The sequence below is a fragment of the Oryzias latipes genome, chromosome 16, assembly GCF_002234675.1.
Source record: "Oryzias latipes chromosome 16, ASM223467v1".
Taxonomy (NCBI): domain Eukaryota; kingdom Metazoa; phylum Chordata; class Actinopteri; order Beloniformes; family Adrianichthyidae; genus Oryzias; species Oryzias latipes.
Window position 1 is genome coordinate 10186754 of NC_019874.2, and position 20981 is coordinate 10207734.

Consider the following 20981-nt stretch of genomic DNA (forward strand, 5'->3'; position numbering starts at 1 on the left):
CAACATGAAGCTGTCCATCACATTTTTGACCTAAACATGTAAACACATCCTTGGCTCTGCGGTTAGGAAATGGTATTTGGGAATCTCTTTATACCAGGAGCCAGCCTGGCCATTGGAACATCGCCACAGTGCCCATCCAGACTGGGACAGCAACGGGGTCCACTTCAGAGCCGTGAGCTGCTGTGTTTAACTCCAGCTGTCCCAGCAAGGGAGACAACTGTAGCAACATCCACTGACCAAGCTGACAAGCCCTGGCAGAAAAGATCTCCACAAGAAAAACACTGGCTCAGGCAGGCTGGTCAAAAAAAAATAGTTTTGCCATTGTCTTGCAGCTCGCAGATCAAGTGGTTTAGTTTTCCAGTAATGTCAGTCAAGAATGCAAGTTCAGATTCACAATGTTCATATTCACCATATTCAACAGACATCTCCTCCAATAGCACCTTAAAAATCCTGTGCTGTTTTGCTTTGCAGCTGAGGTTGTTTACGATTTTCAGAATAAGAGTCATTATATGTCCAGAGCCAATCACTTCTGCACATAAGGCCTGCTGGTGAATGACGCAGCAGTAATGCAGACATTTTGGAAAGTCTGGGTCAGCTTTACAGTGAGTGATGAAACCTGTTTGTCTATTGATCATAGCAGGAGTCCCATCTGCAGTCACTGCTACCAGCTTTTCTAATTGTACCTTTTTCTGCACAAAAACTCCTTCACCGTGTTATACATTTCAACTCCTCTTGTAGTTGTCTGTTAGGGCAGATGTGTCAGGAGTTCTTCTCTTGTGGAAACCAAAAGCTATGCTGTACTGTTGCCGTCCACAGACTCATTACACTGGACGTTAACCACCTGCACTTTGCAAGATCCCGGTCCAGCTAATTGGCCAAGTTATCAGACATAGCTGACACTCATCTAGACATTGTAGTGGAAATTGAATGAGTTCTATTGTTCTCATCCTTAGGGACAGTGATAGCAATTATCATCATTGCTTGAATTTTTTTCATGCTATATGCAAAAGTCTTTGTCCCTTAAGGCAACAGATTACAGCCCCCCCCCCCCCCCCCCCCCCCCCAGGCTGCTGTCGTATTAACAATAGCTTGGAGCTCCAGAATGGACAAGAAAAAACGACGAGAATGGCTCGAGCAGGGCGTTGCTCACGGGGCGGTCGCTCGTGCCATGCGGTCGCACGTGCTCGGGCCCGCTAAATGCTACTTGTAGCTTTAATTATTATTATTATTATTATTATTATTATTATTATTATTATTATTATTATTATTATTATTATAATTTTTATTAATATTAATATTAATAATAATAATGGCGTGTCTCCTCTAGTGATATAACTCATTGATGCAATCAAACTCGCTGATAAGCGGAAGTGGAATATCAAAATAAAAGCTCAATTTAGCGCCATCTCTAAACTGATTCTGGCCAGAGATGTCCTCCAAGCATGAACTTGTGTTATACGGATTCAAGACATGTCCAACCTGCTGGCTGAAGACATTGGACTAACCATTTTAGCGGCTATTCTTTTGTAAATATGTTTCATTTACATGTTGGCTAAATATTTAGCTTGGAGCTAAACATTTAGCACCAAGCTAAATATTAAGTTAAAAAGCTCAATTTTTAATTTGGACTTAAATATTTATTTAACAAATAAATAGTTAAGTAACAAAGCCTAAATGTTTCGCTTGGAAAATAAATATTTAGTTACAAAACCTAATATATATGAACTAAATATTGATTTTGTTCAGAAATATATATTTAAGTTGAAAACTATCCTTCGTTTTAGTTTACAAACTAAACTTTTAGTCTGATGGCCAAATATATTAACACAAAAAAATATTTAACTTTAAATTAAATATTTGGCTTGTTAACTAAATATTTAGTTAGTAAATGTAACATTTATAAATACATTAATTAAAAGATGAAAATATGCATTTGAAAAATGAAACCTGTTTTTCTCTCTCCTAAAACAGGCTAAATAACCAAAAAGAATGCTGTTAATATTTTACTTTCTCACTTTTAAAAACGGCAATAGTGACTACTAACTTGTAACCTTGTAAGCAACACAATAAAAACAAACGCACCCCAACACTGCTACATGTTAGCTGCATTAGTCTATTCGCAATCCCCAACCTTGTTTGCAACATGTAAAAAAAAAAAACAGACTACAAACGATAAAACAAACGTTATTGTGACTGTGCTATCTCCCAACCATGTTAGTAACACGTAAGACAACAGTATGACGCCGCAACAAGTGAGCCGAATTAGCAGATTTACTGTAATGCAAACTTGTTTTCCACTTAAAATAAAATACAGACTACATTTTTGATTTTTGAGTGTTGTGTACCTCTCAAAAATGTAAACACAACTAAAATGAATCCATATGTCGTTTAAGGCTTTGAAGTGTGTTTTATAGTGCGGAAATTACAGAATGCTAAATGGAAAGCGGCAGATGTACGTCAAATATCTTACCCTCCACACTTAAGAAAAAAGTCGTGATTGGTACATATACTGTTGTTCCAAGTTAAAAGATTAAGTCAGATTTGACAATATCTTCTGCAACAACAACCCAGAGTTTTGGTTTAAATATAGCCCCGTCTTAAAACTGTCTCAGGACTTATAATCTTTTATTCTTTGTGTTTTTGAAAAAATGTATACCTTTTTATATTTTCTTCACACATTCTTTCAATCTTCATTCAATGGGGATATATCAGAAATAATTTAAGAAGTCGTTACTAATGATTCTATTTTGGTTTGGAGAGGTGTTATCTGCATGCTCACTGTTTTTGTCCTGTTTTTTAACAGCATTATAAGCAGAATTGTATTACAGAAATAGCTGTAGATTTGTTAAAGCAGCTTTGTTGTCTGCAGTGAGGAGAAATGAGCTCTGCAACTTCCTCATCAGCAGCTCAGGGGAACAGCCGCAGCAGTTGCCCCTTTATGTTTTCTGGATGTTCTGCAGACACATTAGTCTCAGTGAAAGAGTCTATCAGTGCGTAATCTGGCAATCCTGAGGCAATTCTGTTTAATTTGTGTAGCGCCTCTTTTGCACCGAGGTAATTCAAAGTTATTCACTGAGATCAAAGAGCTCTGCAGTGTACGGGGAGTTTTAATGAAAGCAACATTTTAGAAAAAGCGCATAACGGAAAGTGTGAGAGTGCAGAATTTTAAACAAAGGCAGCAGAGAAGACTAATTTTTTAAGTTGAGACGTAAACACAGAAACACTTGTTGAATATCTGAGGTTATAAGACAGCTGGTTCCATCTTTGCGCCACATAATAGCTGAAATCTGGTTCATCCTCTTTGGTTCGGGCCCCACCCACTCTTCCATCTTGTCTAGAAGGATTGTCCTTGGTATCAAATGATCAGACAGCACTAAAGCTGATGTTCTTACTGAGTCAGTAATGACAGGGTATGACATTTAGTACTAAAAGAAGTGCAGTTTCAGTGCATAAACCTTGACTGAAATGTGTGTAAGATGCTGCATGTGTTTGTGCAGTGTTCATCTTGAGCCAAACCTATTTTACAGTCATGTTTTTAATGAAAGGTAAAGGTAAACTTGGAGGGATCTAGGTTTCCTTTCTTTAGAATGAATTTAACTGTTCTTTTGAGTGATTGTGGAAAGTACCAACTAAGCGCAAGCTTAGCTTATGGACCTATCCTAAATTTGATCCGTCTTTGTATGAATGTATAACTGCTGATTGTATTGTTTTGTGCATTATTCTTAATTGATTGCTTGAAATAAACAATTTAAAAAAAAATCAAATTTGAAAAATCAAACCTGAATGTGAAAAACACCATTTTTCTTAACTCATTTCATAATTATTTTAGTATTAAATATTTTTACCTGAAGTTTACTAGAGAAATGACTAAGTTATGGTATTGATTTTGGAGTTTTAGGTACCCTTACAATTCGACCGTTCAGGGTCCTTTCGACTGAGGATAACGCCACACTACGGTAGCCCCACTTGGACAAACTACATAGCGTCGAGATCTGCTAGGGCTCTACATATTTTCATTTCATGTTTCCTTTTGTAATATAAAGTTCTTTTCCCTCACAAGTTGTGTCTGACATTATTCTTTATAGTGTTTATAGAGAGATTTTGCCACAACCCACGTTGTAAAAAGATCTGTGGCTGTTAGAATGAACCTGCTGCTCCACACAAGAGAACCGTGTCTCTGAGCAGAGCAGCTGGAGTCTCTTAGCTTCTTGTTCGCAGGCAGGGAAGGTGCTTTGTTATAGTGTGTGGTCCGGAGAAGGGTTTGGAACGCAGTCCGTTCGGCTGCAATGCACTTAATAATAATAATCTAAATAAAAGCACGTTTAGAAGATAATCTGGCTCTGTGTCGGAGCTCTGTTTACATGGAGCGCATAATATCTTCTTCTATGGTAGTATAGTAATTTGTCCAGATTAATCACTATCTGACACGTCATCAGACCAACAGCCAATCACATTATGTGACGTCAGCACTAGTCGAAAGACCCCGAACGGTTGGTGCAGGCCGAATGGTTATAGTACCTACAGGGGCAAGCGGTATTTGTCAGACACTGATTTACCAATAATGTAAAAAAAGATCTGCATTGTTTGATTTTTTTAAAAGAATTTTATTTGTTTAAATGGGGCAGAAAATAAGTATTTGGTCAATAAAAAAGTTCACTTCAATGCTTTGTAATGTAACCCTGATTGGTAATGACAGAGATCAAAGGTTTTCTGCAGGTCTTTAGCAGGTTAACACTGTAGCTGCTATTTTGGTCCATTCATTAATTTGTAGCGTTCATTTTTCTACTAATATAAAAAATGTGTTTCTATAATCCATTATCTTCACTTTGAATAACAAGACATTTGGACAAATGTGGCCATCAATATCCTCAGTCTAATGCATAGTTTTAATCTGGGCCATGATACCACCACTGTGTTATGAATGGAAAAATAGTGTTTTTAGTGTTTTTAACATGTTCTTGTGGCATTTTTCTGATGACACAGGACATATATAAAGAAAATTAGGCCTAAAATTGTATTTCTGAGTATTTATTCAAATTCCTGTGAATCAGGAGCAGAAGAAAAAAAGACAATATAAGAACTTGAAGCTGTGACGTAGAGGCTACAATTGGATAAGCCCACTTCTCCACTTTATTCTAGTGCATCCACTTGTAGACGACTAGATCCATGTACGTCTTCGTTTTGCTTGTCCGAGCTGGAATCTGACTCAAAAGTGGACAGCTGGATTGCTCCACTATTGATCGCCATTTTTGTTGTACAATGGGGAGCAATTTTCGGAGCTATCCAGCTGTACATGGATCTAGTGGAGTACTAGAGGATGCATCAGAATGGAGTGGAGGAGGAGGCTTGTAGCCCTGCTTTAGCTTCTAGGTCACAGCTACAAGCTTTTTCAAACACCATTTTTCTGTCTGCTCCTGATTCACAACAATTTGAATAAAGAAATACTCAGAAAAGCAATTTTAATCTTTTTTTATATATGTTTTCCATCATGAGAAAAATGTCTCAAGAACATGTTAAAAACACCAAAAACATGATTTTCATCAGAGTGGGTCTTTAGTCTATCTGAATATCTTTTGTGTCTCTTGTCTTTTTGAAAATTACACTTCTGGACACTTCATGCTTTTTCTAGTATGACAGATAAAAACGTCTTGAAAAGTTCTTAATAAAGATGGCCCGATCCAATCGCATGATGGGAAATGGGGTCGATCACGTGGCTGTTGACTTGATCGGAAAGTGGATGTTGTCTCCCGATCAGTATAGGATATTAAATATATTCACATCATGATCAGCGCTTTATATTTTAAGCTTAATATTTCAGACAAATACTCTTCTAGAAGTCTGCATACCATGAACGGATCGCCACAACCTATTGTAGCGCTAGTTTGAGCAGGAGGTGCACAAAAACAGTTCGGCTAAGCTAAGATAGTGAGATCTTTACAGGTTCAGACTTCCGGAATCAATAACTCTTTTAAAAAAAATTAAACTGACAGCAAGTGTCTCTATTGGGTTGTCTTACCGCAAACAACAACCTACAAATGCATTTTAACAGAAAAAAAGATCAGGTTTTTGTTTCTTTTAACTCATCATAGAGTTGGACGCTGCAGCGGGAGGAGATTTAACCCCTTAAGACCTGATCCTTTTTTGTTTCTCTTCTCTGGTCCCCCGTTAAGCAGAGTTAAGTACTGTGGTAATAAAACCCAAGATGTGATGTCCAAACAGCTTACAGCACAGAATCCCATATTCTCCAAAAATCAACGAAAACTAATAAATGGTTCCATTGACATGAGCCAGTCATAGTTAAGCTACAACAATGATTTGAATAAAAAATCATCATTTATTTGTCAGAGTGGAGAAATGAATCACATCTGATGTTCCATAGTTGTTAAGATACTAAAGCTGAAGTCACCAAACTTTCTCCACATGACTAATTATCACCAATTCCTACTGGTTAATAGTCAAGTGTTTGTACTAGTCAATATAGTTGCAATATTTTTACTTGATTGTCAAAGTTACTTCAAAGACGTGCTCTATTTGAGTGTTAAAGAATTAAAGAAGCTTAATAAAAGAAAAATAGAGAAAAAAATCATTTAATTTTTTAAATGTCCTACAAAAGCATAGATACTCAAATCTTTTTTTTTTATTTGATTTTAAATGGATTATTTCCAGCAATCAAAACAAGAATAATGCACAAAACAATACAATCAGCAGTTATACATTCAAACAAAGACATATCACACTTATCACACTTGTGATAATTAGACATTAACTCAAAAATTGACTTCTTCAAAGAAGACTTCTGGTTTTATTAAGACATATCTTCGACACTTAACAAAACAAGCGCTCTAACAAGACTTAGATTTATTAACAGCAGCAGGGTTAGACATATATCTGCACTATTCCTTCTTAAATAAAACACTATAACATTTAATTGATTTTACTGTGAAACTGAAATCTCATTTCATTTTTCGTTAATTCTCCAAAGCTTATGTAATTGAGTTGAAATGTCAAAACTGGATGTGCTTGCTTGTTTTACACTTTTGGGATTAGTGCCGACTTACCTCTGCAACAAGTCATCCTGGTTCTGCAGGCGAAATGTCTTCCTCAAAGAAGGCTCAGGCGATAATGGAAGGCTTTCACTGCAGGGAGAGTCTCTGCTTCTGTGCATCTATCTGTTCCCGTTCCCAGATGCTGAAACACAATCATAGAGGGGGCAGAAATAAAAGGTAACCGGAGAGAGATTGAAATGACAGCCGGATCTGTCTAATCTCTAGCTAAACAGAGGTCAGGGGTAAATTAAAACCAACTGGGAAGATTTACTGTTAATGAAAACAGAGACAGGTAAAGAGATTGGGAGGACTGGAACATTTTCTAAACTAGAAAACTGTGATTGGCTGTGCAGCCCTGGATTTATATATTAGCGGATAGTGCATTTATAGCTCTCTCAGCATTGGAAGTCGCCTGGAGTGAATGTCACTCCCCAGGAGGAAATTACGAAGCAGTCCTCCAGTCCTCTTTTAGAGATAACACATTGCCTGCAGTGCCAGTATGCTTTTACATCTACAGTAGCATTAGTTGTATGTTAAAAAGCCTTTTGTGCCTCTGCCTACAGCAAACTGACTCCTTCAGTTCTCTCCAGTCTGTCCCTGCTCCAGACGCTGCAGTTAACAATGGCTCCCATTTTTGTCACATTTTGAACAACCTATTACTTAACTACCCCATAAGTTAATTCGATCGTCTGAGTCAAGTACCTTTCCACACAGCTCTGCAGACTCAACTGAAGGTTGAGAGCTGTGAAATCCAGCCAGTTGCTTTCCCATGGATACCAGGTGGATCGTCTCTTAAGTCACCTGCTTGCATGCCACCTAATCTTGGTGTACATCCAACTGTGCTCACAGCTTTGCATTTCTTTAATTCATGTGTTGCCATCTAAACAGTTCAGACGTAGTTCAGCCAACGTCGTGGTACACAGTTGGATGAGCTGGACTCATCTACAAACATTATAAGGCCTTCTCACAGCACAACGATCGAGCCGTGCCAGTCCATCTGGCTCCAGATTACAGCTCTGTTGGTAGCTGTGACCACTCTGGTGCCATCCCTGGGCACTGGCTAGTGGTGCTGTGAGCGTGAGCCGTGACGGATCTTGCTAGGAATAAAGGGACCCCCCCCTGCTGTATCAGTGTAAGCCAGGGGTACCCACACTTTTTCGGCATGTGAGATACTTTTAAAACCACCAGCTGCCATAAGATCTATCTATATAAGTTATACAATAAAATCTTAAATTAAAGAATCATATTTTGACATTTTTAGATAGTTTTACTTATCAGACAAACATTTTGAATTAAATTGATACATTTAGATGATTATGTGAGATTATACCAAGATAAAAAGTTCCTCTTCTATTTCTCCCTCAACAGCTTGCTGAATTGGACCCATGTGTTTGTAGATGTCATGTCATTGGCACTGCAGCGCACAGTGTGCCAACAACAGAACCGTTTGTCTGCTTTCTGTTGAGATTTTTTTTTTTTAGTGTCTGACCTCGGGCCAGATAAGAAAAAATAACATTAACAGGAGTCTGATAATGAACGCTTACACTCTATTTGTCACAGACAGCATTTAATATATATATATATAGAGAGAGAGAGAGTTATATATCTCTCTCTATTTCTCTCTCTCTATTTATGTCTTTTACTTTTGATGGCCCCCAATCTACTTCACTTCTTTTACGATCATAGGGGGTAATGGCATGCGACGTGTTGGTATAAGCACAAACCATGTTTAGGCAACGACGTTGAAAAGAGTTTGATTAGAGTAAAGGCCCGTACACACCGGGACGAATATTCGCCAGCGTTTTTCGCCACGTTTTTTGTGTTCACACCCAGGCGATTTTCGCTGACGATGAGTGGAGTGAACATGCAATTTCATTCCCTGACATTAGATGGCGCTTAATGTAAAACAGAAATACTCCTGTACACAAGGTGGCGCTGCGCAACTTTACGCTTCTGAAAGTCGCTTTTCACTCAGAAGAAGAGAGCAAGTATTTACACGCTTGTCAGAATCAAACAAAGAAAACATGAATATTTCAAGCACCAGTAGCTCCAACTGGTGCTTGGTTCAGGGATATTTTAGAATGTCCGTCATTATTGCTTCGCGGCTGTGTGTAGACGCTACTTGGCGTCTATCTTCTTCGCTGGTATGTGTGCTCAGCAAGGCAGTTTTGTGTTTGAGCGCCCCCAAGTTGTGTTTTACTGTAACTTCAGAAGCTCCAGACACGTGAGCAAAAGCGCCATTCTCATTGGTCGAGTAGATTTCGACGCGACGCTTTAACGCCTGGCGTTTTTTCGCGTCGGTGTGCACACTCTCGTTGGTGCCCTTTGTTTAGTCACGAGGCGTTAAACGTCGGCGAAAATCGCCGGCGAAATTCGTCCCGGTGTGAACAGGCCTTAAGGGACAACAATCAACCCACTGTGAGGCAAACAGCATGGCATGCCTGAACTGTTTTAGTCTTCACTGAATGTCATCAGTTGGCACACATTATGTCCCTGCAATTTCTAGCTGTGTTACATTGTGGTTTCAATCAGCATCTCAGCAAAGCAGGCAGGGAAGACCTTAGGCTACGTTCACACTGCAGGGCTTAATGCTCAATTCGGATTTTTTTAAAAAATCCGAATTGTTTGCTAGACCGTTCACATTTCCAAGTAAATCCGAACTTTTGTGATCTCCAGTGTGACCGTGACACGACCCAAACGAGACCCGCATGCGCAGAAGCCAGAAGAATACTCAACGGTGAACGATGTCACTTGTTTGCGGAGCAGATGTCAACAACAGTGTTGTCAAAAGCGGAGCTCTTTTTGTAATATTAAATTTATTTTCACGAAGGAGCAGCACAATTACAATCTTCTCATTTTAAGAAGGCAATGGAGTCGGGATCGTCTGTACCCACTGTTGTGGAATGGAAATGTGTATGTGTTGGAGCCGCTCGCCCGCGTGTGTGCAAGCGAGTGCCGCGATAGAGAATAGGGGGGGGGGGGGGGGGGGCAGTGTGTGCGCGCATTCATGTTGTGTGTTACGGAGGACGGTAATAAAAGAAGGTTTCCCCCAAAATAAATGCTATGGACTCTTTATTAACCCGTTCTGGAGAATCTAAGGATCAGAACAGGGAGGAGGAGGAGGATCGCCTCGGGTCCCCCGCGCTTGAGCACGGTCAAAGGGGAGAAAGAAAAAAAAGTAATCGCGGGAAAGGTTCAACACCACGCTCTGCCATTTATCTGGAAATTTTTTCAAAAACCGCCCAGTTGCAATAAGAGCCCTGGAGTTTGGCCTGAAAAGAGCGATCAGCCCAAATATTAATCCAATCGGGGATCTCGCTTCCCTTCCACTGACTGATCTCAGCAGCATCGTCCACCATGGTTGATGTTTACGTTCTCGTTCCTGCCTACTTTAACGCAAAATGATGACGTTTGTTGCGTGTCGATGACGTACAGTTCGGAATCAAGTCGCCTGGCCGGTCAGACGGCGGTCGCAATTGAAAAGAACGGCTACAATTCGGAATCAGGCCGGCAAACCCACGGGGCCTGGGTCACAATTGAAAAGATCGGATCTGTGTCATTCAGACTGTCATGAAAAGATCGGAATTGGGCCGCTTAGGGGCAAAAAATTCGGAATTGGGTCGTTTCAGCCTGCAGTGTGAACGTAGCCTTAGTCCCATTTTGGCATGACTCAGCTGTGGATTTGAACCCTCAGGCTGCCAGTGTTGGGGTAGACAAAGCCATAGGCCTCTGAGCTGAAGACATGGTTGACAGAGTGGTGGTTTGTCAATGTCAATTTTTAAACATTTAGCCAGCCTGCAGTGTCTGTAAACCAGTCCAAGTGACCCAGTGCCAAATCAAGTCAGCAACCGTGTTTGGATTCAAAGTCTTTCCATGAGTTTCCAGCAGTCTTGATGTGATTAGTTTTGTGTTTTTGGCACAACACACTTCAACATGGCCTGTAAGTGAAGTTAAATCCACAGAGGAACCTTTGGTTAAGCGGGAAGTGGTATTAAGTTACAAAGGTTGTCAAAGCAACTGGAAATGATACAACAATTTCTTTTTAAACCTCAATGGGCTTGAATTTAAATACCTCTTGTCCTAAATAACACAAGCTCTTTGACATAACCTAAATCTTCAACGATTTACACCATCAAATAAATCATCTGATTCTGACGTAGAGAAAAGCGGCTTTTTGTATTGACTTTGCACTGAAATGCAACGCATTACTGACTTTTAGTGTTGCAAACCAGAGCAAAGTTGCTTTTCTCCACAGAGAGTGCTGACCAGACTGTTTACAGATGTCACCAGGGGTAATAGTAAAGACAAACAGTACAGACCAAAAGTTTGGACACACCTTCTCATTCAAATGCATGGGAAGGTGTGTCCAAACTTTTGGTCTGTACTGTAAGAGAGGTTGATTACTGGTTCAGATGTGAAGTACTAGAATTATGTTTAAATGACATTCTGACAACCAGTGAACAATAAAGCTGGGAATGGCCAGGAAGCTGTAATTTGCTACAATAACTCACCCTCTAGTCCTCTGTTTAGCACCTGGATCATCAATCACTGTGGCTTTAGCCATTTAACTGTCTCCATTCCACCCTCTGTTGTTTTTTGTAATTTTTTCTCCCAGTTTAGTCCCAGCTTTACATGTTATTTGTCTACCATGTCCCATAAGATAAGAACATTTGTTTTCATTCGAACATTTCTTTGTGTTCATATTTTTTTTAATTTCTTTTTTATAGAAAGATTTCCTTAACCAAAAACGTATTTAAAGACATTAACATTTAAAGACATTTAACACGTTTTTGTTCACTTGTGTTAAAAATAACCAGTTTTTGCTGTATGCCTTATGCTTGTTAACTATTCCTGTTTAAAGGGTTAAAGCATAAGCAAAGTCAGTCAAATATATCCATCTATTTGTCACTGAACAGGCAGACGGCTGGATCCAAATGCAGCAGGTTTTGTAGCTCAGCTAAAAGTCCACAAAGCTAAATCAGGGTCAGGCAGGCAGGGGTTAATCAATCAAATCAAATCAATCAAATCTTTATTTATATAGCACTTTCACATCTTCCAGAAATCCAAAGTGCTGCACACGTATAACTACACTAAAACCATAGGTAAAATTCAAAGAAGCACAGTAAAACGATAATAAAATCATCAATAAAAGAAAACACTAAAAAACCTGTCTAATTATCATTCTCTCTGGTGTTAAAAGCCATTGTAAAAAGATGCGTTTTTAGCAGAGATTTAAAATCATTTAAGGATCTGGCAGATCTCACTGACAGGGGGAGACGATTCCAGAGTTTAGGAGCAACCACTGAAAACGCTCTGTCTCCCTTGGTCACGAGTTGAGTCCTTGGAACCGCTAAGAGCATCTGGTCTACAGATCGCAGAGCTCTACGAGGACGATGGCTCTGCAGTAGCTCAGAAAGATAAGGAGGTGCCAGACCATGTAAACATTTAAAAACCAAGAGTAAGATTTTAAAATCAATTCTAAAAGAAACAGGCAGCCAGTGCAGTGAGCGCAGTATTGGTGTGATATGATCACACCGTCTGGTCCCCGTTAGAAGTCGGGATTTCTGGACCAGCTGAAGACGATGGAGGAGAGACTGGTCGATCCCGGAATAAAGGGAGTTACAATAGTCCAGTCTGGAAAAGATGAATGCATGAACAACCCTTTCCAGGGTGTCATTTGGGAGATATGGCTTCACTTTACTGATTAATCTCAGATGATAAAAGCTGGACTGGACCACTGCACTAACTTGTTTGTCAAATTTAAAACGACAATCTAAAATGACTCCAAGATTCCTGATAAAAGACTGGTTAGAGTCTAATGACCCAATGGCACTGCTGCATCCTGTCAGGAGGTCCGTTTTCCCAAACCGAAGGACCTCGGTTTTACTTTCATTTAAGCAAAGGAAATGTATGTTCATCCAGGCTTTGACCTCCTCTAAACACCTTTGTAAGTTCTCTACACACTGGACTCCCCCAGATTTTAAGGGTAGATAAATCTGGATACCATCTGCATAACAGTGATAAGACACATGATGTTTTTCAAAGATGGAGCTCAGTGGAAGCAGGTATAAAGAAAATAAAATAAATAAAAAATTTAGCCTTGTGGATGAGAAAGGTCCCAGTTGGACAGAAAAACTCCTGTTGAATAAATAGGACTTAAACCATTGAAGCACTGTACCTTTCACACCAACAGAGTGTTCTAATCGTAAGAGTAAAATATCATGATTCACTGTATCAAAAGCAGCGGTAAGGTCAAGAAGGATTAAAACAGCAGAAACTCCAGGTCGATAACAGGCATAAGATCAACAGAGGAGAGACAGGGTAGTCGGACACAACCTATGTTTGAGTTCCTACCCTAATCCCCAACTACTCAAAAACTATATAGTGCATCACTATGCAGTGCCCTGAATATGAAAAGCAATGACGTCATAGTAGTTTCCCCCCCTTGTTGTGTTGTAAACTGAGGAACTTGTGGATTGCCGGATGTCATTTGAAAGCATAAAATTTTTCTTTGAAAAAAGGGTTCCTATAACAGAACAAAAGGAAAGTAGTTGTAAGACGTTGAATTAGTTTTGAATTGGTTAATTAGCAATAATAAAAAAGATGATTACTATCTGTTACAAACTCATAGCCCTATAATATTTTCAGAGATCTCAGACATTAAGATGAAGCACTCTTGGAAAATCTACCTCCAAAGTGAGCCAAAGATTGAAAATATCAGTGTTAATAAGAAGTGCATGTGCTCTCAGGGAGAGGCTGGATTTGTTGAGCTGATAGAAACTGAACCTTCTGTTAAAAAGATTGTTATGTGGAATACAAAGAGGATCTCCTCCTATAGCTCGGGTATCCAAAGTTTTTGCAAAGAGTGTCAGATTTGGTAAGGTGAAAATGTTCGAAGACCAGCCAATCGGCCTGCACTCTTTAAACTATTTAAATATCATCAAATGCAAATTAACTATTTAATTAACATTTCATGGCAATATCATACTTTTGTATTTCTTCACATAGAAAATATCACATTGTGAATGTTTGGTGATAACTCATGATGTAAAAGTAGCATAACTGGCCTGCACAAAACACTGACAGCAGGAAAAACAGATTGTAAAAAAGTTACACAAATATGGAAATTCGGCAATATAACAGCATCATGTCATCAACACAAAAGTGATCCTTACTGTTTGACAGGTTATTACACACATTGAGATCTGATGAAAAATTGGTTTTAAAACAGAATCCTGCAGCAATCAAAGCCTCAAGAGAGGAAATCCATTCGTACACACTGATCAATATGACAAGTATTCAAACTGCTACCAGTCTGGGAAGAATCAAACTAAGAGTAAATCAATATCAAGTGGCTTAGACAAGTTAATTAAAAAATGCCGCACATTTAAAAAAAAGAAATATTACCTGGATATTATTACTTAAAGTCTTTCAAAATGGCAGTTCCATTACTATAATTCTTTCTGAAATCAGACTGAAAGATAAAAAAAAATATTTAAAAATTCCACACAATTCATAAATGAGCATATAGTTATTTCACCTCTCTTTAACAATGTAACTAATGAGTAATGATGGCCAACTGAACAGAGGGTGCAATGGAGAGGGAGCAGCTTGTTTCTTTTAATGAGTCTCATAAACAGAGAAACTGTTAAAACAGTCAGTTCTCAGTGGAATTTACCAGACTTCAGTCTCTTTCGTCTGCAACCTGAAGCAGATGGATGGTTAAAACTGTCAAACAGCAGACAGACGGATCTGTCTGGACTTCTTTCATGCTGTCCATAGTTATACAATGACTGGATTTTTCATTTTTATTGTGAGGGAAGTCATAGTTTAACTTGTCTTACAGAGGATTTGGAAAGACTAAACTTAACTGACTATATCTTAACAATTATGAGGGCCTTATGCAGGATAGGAATGAGTAAAGATATAGAAGACATTGGCTGCATGGTGGTGTAGTGGTTTGCACTCTTGCTTCACAGCAAGTGAGGCCCTGGTTTCAAATCCCAGCTGGGACCTTTTTTGTGTGGAGTTTGCAGGTCCTTTCCATGCTTGCGTGGGTTTTCTCAGGTAACTCTGGCTTCCTCCCAAGACATGAATTGTAGGTCAGTTGATGACTAAAAGGTACCTAGGTTTGGGTGTAAGTGCATGTGTGCTTGTATGTCTCTGTGTAGCTCTGGAAATGACTGGCAAACCATGAAGGTTCCCCTTTAACAACCCCCCAAAAAGGGAATAAGCAGGTATGGGAAAACTGATCGATGAACAGAAGACATAGAAAACTCGTTCAGAAGTGTTAGGAGAGAAATGATTGGCCTGGTCTTCCAGAACATAAAAAAACAAAAACAAATTTTATGCTCGCCATATTCTATTCACAATTTAACTCAAATCTTTTCTTTCTTAGTAAGTTACTTGCGATAAGCAAGAATGATAAGTATGACTGTGGTGCAGAGGTAGAGCGTTCGACCTGTATCGGAGGACCGCAGGTTAAAAATCCACCTTGCCTGCTCATGTGTACAGTGCTTTCCAAAATATTATGCAAACAATGCATTTAAATGTTTTTATTTAAAAAAAAGCTTTATCTTTAGGAGGCTTGTTCATTTAACATCTATTATATACTCTAAGGGTTAGTGATTTGAAAATTTTACTGACTGCCATTTGCATTGAGTATTTAAAAAAATCACAGAAAAATATAATTTGCTTAATAATTCAGAGCACACTGTAGAAGTGTCCTCGAGTGCATTGATGGACAGACTGTGACTGTAAAGAACTCTGGGCCTTACACAAAGTAGAAAGGCGTTACATAAGTATACGTCATTTGCCATATTTAAGCAACTATGCAAACGGCGATTGTATAAAAAAGAACTTGATCAATTCTATTAGGCTTGATATCATTAGAAAGTTTTCCTGGTGCATTTAGTAATTTATAGAGACATTTTTTGTTTAGTGTGAGTTCTAACATTTTCTTTATAGAAAAGAAACCACATTTCACTCAAATCCATCAAAACAATGGAGGCACTTCTGGCCAGTTTTTCAGCTCATGATGAGTTTCCTGTTTTAATGCACCTTTAATATACTGCATTTTCCACACTATAGGAAAATTAATTCCTATTAATTACTATTAACTGCTTTTTACACTCAATTTTTTGAAAAAACATTAAGGCTTCTAAGTGTGCCGTATATTGTGGAAAATACAGTCTGCCTGACACATGGCTCTATTTGTAAGCGGAACGTCTACTTATCACTGATCAGGACAAATGGGGTGAAAAGACCGGACGGGGGGCAAAAAAAGCTGCTGGAGTGCATTGCACCTACAATTGTTTTCTCTAGTTTTGTGCTAAGCTCTGCAAACATCAGGTGAGGTGAGTTATCACAAGAGGATTTTGTCTGCAGTTTGATGACACAAAACACTCAAATGGTTGCACTTTTCAGCAGAAACATCAACAGTATGACAGCCTGATTCATTGCTGTCATTTTTGTCTGCTGCTTTGTTGACTCATAACAGGCCCAGCTGTAGCATTCTATCAATGAGACAGGCCTATATAGAAATCCTAAAGTGCCGCTGATATAAAGCTTTCAGTCACGTTTCAGAGTTTAATGGGCGGATTTAGGAAAGTTGTTTTCAGATTTTTATTTTGGAGCTACATGTCTAACCTAAAAGTGATTAAAGAAAAAAGGAATTCAACAATTAACTTTTTTGATGCCAGCATTTACTGTAACCTCTTAGCTGATATTTTAGACATTTTGGGATGTCTGCTGACATATCTAATCTTATAGAAGTGTGTTTACAGTTAGCTCATTATTATTCCTCGATGCATAATTTTTTCTGCTTTCCTAGCCTTTTTTCTTTTTCTTTAAAAGAGACAATGTTTAGTTTGTTGGCTGGGAGTTCTGTTGTTTTGTAAAGTAGCATTGACGCATGCATGAGTTTAGTTTTCAGTGTTTTTACATACTTGAACTATCGCTTAGAGTTTCTTATGATTGGGTAGGAATGCTTACAATAGCCTTTAAGATGATTTTCTTCCTGTCATGTAGGCATTCTTGATGATAGGGTTAGACTTGGGAAAGTTGTTAAAAAAAATTAATCACCTCAGGACACCCTCCTGTTCATGGGCCACTCATGAAGAAGGTATAGTAGCACAAAAGGTTGTGTCTGAGACAAAGAGATTAAAACATTAAGCACGCTGAATATAAAGTCACTGAACACATTGAATACTGAAAACGTGTAATGCAGTCTTCTTGCAAAAAAAACAAAATGAACCTTAACCCGCTGATGTTGCATCATGCACTCAAATGTGTGTTAGGAAAGAAAAAAAAACACAAAATGTATATCCTCTTTATCTTATATTGATGGATTACTCTTCTCCACATTCTGTTTTGTAATGTTTTAAATGTAAAGCTCTGAAGAAAATAAGCCAAGTGAGATTTTCTGTTGCCTGCAGTCAGCATTCTCTTGCATGGCCTTTGATCATCAAGACACAAATCTACAGCCTCATTAGCATGTCCTTGGTTGTTCTCCACTTACACTTCTGGAACAGGTTTGGATCTATGAGGCAACTTTAAGTAGATGCCTTCACTTTCAGGATATTGCACTTGCAGAGATGCACAGCTCTAACGTGTACCACTTTTTTATGTGTTCCTCATTTAGTCCGAACAGAATTGAAAAAACTCAGTGATTCGGAAACAAACCCACAAAGTTCAGTTTTTGATTTTCTATTTTATATCTAGTTAGGAGAACATGCAGGTTGTGAGCAAATGAAGAAGAAAGTGACTAATTGTAACGAAGACGTGGAGGCATTGGGATCCATCTGCAACCGTTTTTATGAGCAATATTAATCAGGGTTCAAGATAATGATCAACGAGCTAAATAGTAAGATGACAAACTAGGTGAGACAGCGAAGCCAAGACAGGCAAAGGAGACAAATACGCAACGGGATAAACAGTGATGGACCGCTCAGACTGGTAGCAATGGCCAAACAAGACTTCACACCGAGCAAAGCTCTGTGCCAGATTAAATACACTGGCGGTGATTACAAAATGCAGAACAGCTGAGGTGAAAGGTCCAAGAATAGTGGCAGATGGGAGATGTAGTGCATCTTGAGTCCTGACACTAATTCTTGTTTGTTTGCATTTTATGCCTTTTGTATTCATGGAAAACAAACTGGACATTTTTTTTAACCTTTGTGCTATCTTGTGGGGTCCAGATGACCCCACCCTTACATTGACGTGTTATCCCTGCCATGACAAAGGTGGAGAGGGTTTCATGTAATCCATGGACACCAGTGAAGCGTCCAGCTGACCCCACTCCCAACGTGCCTTAAGGCACGTTGGGAGTGGGGTCAGCTGGACCCCACAAGATAGCACAAGTGTTAAATAATGTTTTACTGTTTTGATTTTGTGTTATTAAAAAATAAATCTAAACTCAATTTTATTAACACATTCATTCTTGTGTTTTAACAGAACCCAAAAGAATAGAATTTTCATTTATGTTGTCTGTTTTGTGAACTTTCCTTCTTTTGTCTCCTCTCTGTCTGTGAGTAGAACAGTTTGTGTGCCGCTCAGAAGCCGTTGCAGACGTCGTGATCCTGGTTGACGGATCGTGGAGCATTGGCCGGGTCAACTTCCGGCTGGTCCGTATGTTTTTGGAAAATTTGGTCGATGCCTTTGATGTTGGCATTGATAAGACAAGAATAGGTGAGCCCCAGCTGCTTTCCCTTTCAAACAGAACACACTGTAGGATCACTATGGTTATCAGATGTATCCTTGAGACATTGCTCCTGTCCACAAACTGTGTCTGGACAGTTTTTATGCAAAAAAATAAAGAAAATAAAAATGTTTATGTATATGTTCCCTTTTCAGGCCTGGCACAGTATAGTGGGGATCCCAGGATAGAGTGGCACCTAAATACATACCACACTAAGGATGCGGTCATTGATGCCATCAAAAACATGCCCTACAAGGGTGGAAACACCCTTACAGGTTGTGAAAATAGGTTATATTTTGTCTTGTCATAAGTTACTCTGAGAGTTTAGTTTTTATTCAGTATGTTTTGTAAAAAAGGCTTTTTTTTTGTGATATCAATATATATATTTTTTTACTTTTATTGCTTTTCAATGTCCTCTTTTCTGTGTATCGTCCCTCTTAATCTTCCTCTGTCTGCCCTTCCAATGCTTGCCACAGGACTTGCACTGACTTTTATCTTGGAGAATTGTTTCAAGCCTGAATTTGGCGCTCGGGAAGACGTACCAAAGATTGGGATCCTCATCACAGATGGGAAGTCCCAGGACAATGTCATTCCACCAGCAGAGAGACTGCAGGAGGCTGGAGTGGAGCTGTTTGCTATTGGTGAGGGCACGCTAATCCCCATCTCGGTCACCTTGCACTAGACTCAGTGCACTGATGTATTTTGCTTGTGTATTTGTTGCTGATTCCTGATTCATGTGGTGTGTTTTTCAGTCAACAGTTAGCCTTCATGATTATCTTTGCAGGTGTGAAGAATGCGGATGAAAATGAACTGCGCTCCATCGCTTCAGAACCAGACGCCACTCATGTCTACAATGTGGCTGACTTCAACATTATGAGCTCAATAGTGGAGGGACTCACTAAAGTCGTGTGTGAACAAGTCGAGCAGCAAGAAAAAGACATCAAGCTGAGTAAGGAAACGAAAGAGATGAAACAGGAAACCTCATATACCTCTGAATGGAATTTCTGTGTGCTCTCATGAAAGTTGTCCACACTGCAAATCCATTTATTTTAAATGAAAAAGACAAAACACATCTGAATTTAGTAGACAGTGCAATGAATGGTGCACATTCTAATGAGTTTAACTGTTTTGATTAAGGAAAACCACAATAATAAAGCTGTTTAGTTTATTGCTCTTTACACTTTATGTATTTCAATACAAATGTAAAGTTTTTGTTTCAATTTGTAAAATTAATGTGAAAATATCTGTTCAAAATGGAAGTTTCATGGAAAAACTTTTCCCGTTTTTTTCTTAACCCTAATCTCGAGCACATATTCATTACCGGGAGCATAAAAATGCAAGATGGAAAATCAATAAAGAAAAGTTGGCTTTGAAGAGGTGCAATAACTCCAGTTTAATGTCTGATCATATTTGCTCGGGTCTTGAATGCGGAACTGTTCCTTTCTTGGAGTTGGGGTGAAGGATGGGATCCGTTCCGTCTGCATAACTTTCTCTTGTCCTTTTTTCATCTTAGAAGTGCTCCCAAACAAAACGGGAACGCCCCTAAACTTGGTGACATCGGACGTCACCGCCCACAGCTTTCGGGCGTCGTGGAGTCCTGCGCCTGGAAATGTTCACAGATATCGTGTGGTTTATGCTCCAGCTCAAGGAGGAGAGCCACAAGAGGTAAACGCTGGGAAAACAGAAACATGCAAAAATAAAATATATATTTCTTCCTTTGATGGAACAGGAAATACAAACCTTTGGATGAATAAGTTAATAATGATTAACAGTGATGAAAGTCTTCCGGGAATTCCCGGAAATCCGGGTTTTTGAGCAAACCGAACGTACTTTCCGGGAAATAAAGACCTGATCTCTACGGACAAATCGCTTTCCGGATTAAAAAATGGTGTGAAATCAGCTAATTTTAGCTTTATTTTCTATATTTCTCCGCAGATCGCTTCCTCTATGGTCGTGGCCATCTCTCGTCTTCCCGGCCTAATTGACCAATGACGGGACGTTTTAGTTGCTTTCGGATGCGTCGACGGGTCTGATTGGCTCTGTCTGCACCACGTGGTTAGCGTGACTCGCTTCCCTAGAGACCAAAACTGGCGGACCCACGCTAAACTTTCACAAACACATCTGAAGAGTTTGCGATCAAATTTGTGTTAAAATAATGGCAGGCATCGTCATTATTGAGCGTGGTCACGACCTCAGTTGTGAGAAGACGATAAAAAACAAATTGAAGTGGTCTTGGC

At 39.1% G+C, this 20981-nt stretch overlaps 1 protein-coding gene across 1 annotated transcript in view; it reads left to right on the top strand.

Annotated features, from left to right (window-relative positions):
- LOC101154973 (collagen alpha-1(XIV) chain) overlaps positions 1–20981 on the top strand; it is a gene marked incomplete in the record, with an annotated part of 150396 nt that overhangs the window by 31180 nt on the left and 98235 nt on the right. The window contains 5 exon segments of the mRNA XM_023963971.1: positions 18582–18734; positions 18900–19019; positions 19221–19385; positions 19529–19693; positions 20258–20409. Of these exon segments, the coding sequence (XP_023819739.1) occupies positions 18582–18734; positions 18900–19019; positions 19221–19385; positions 19529–19693; positions 20258–20409 (755 nt within the window).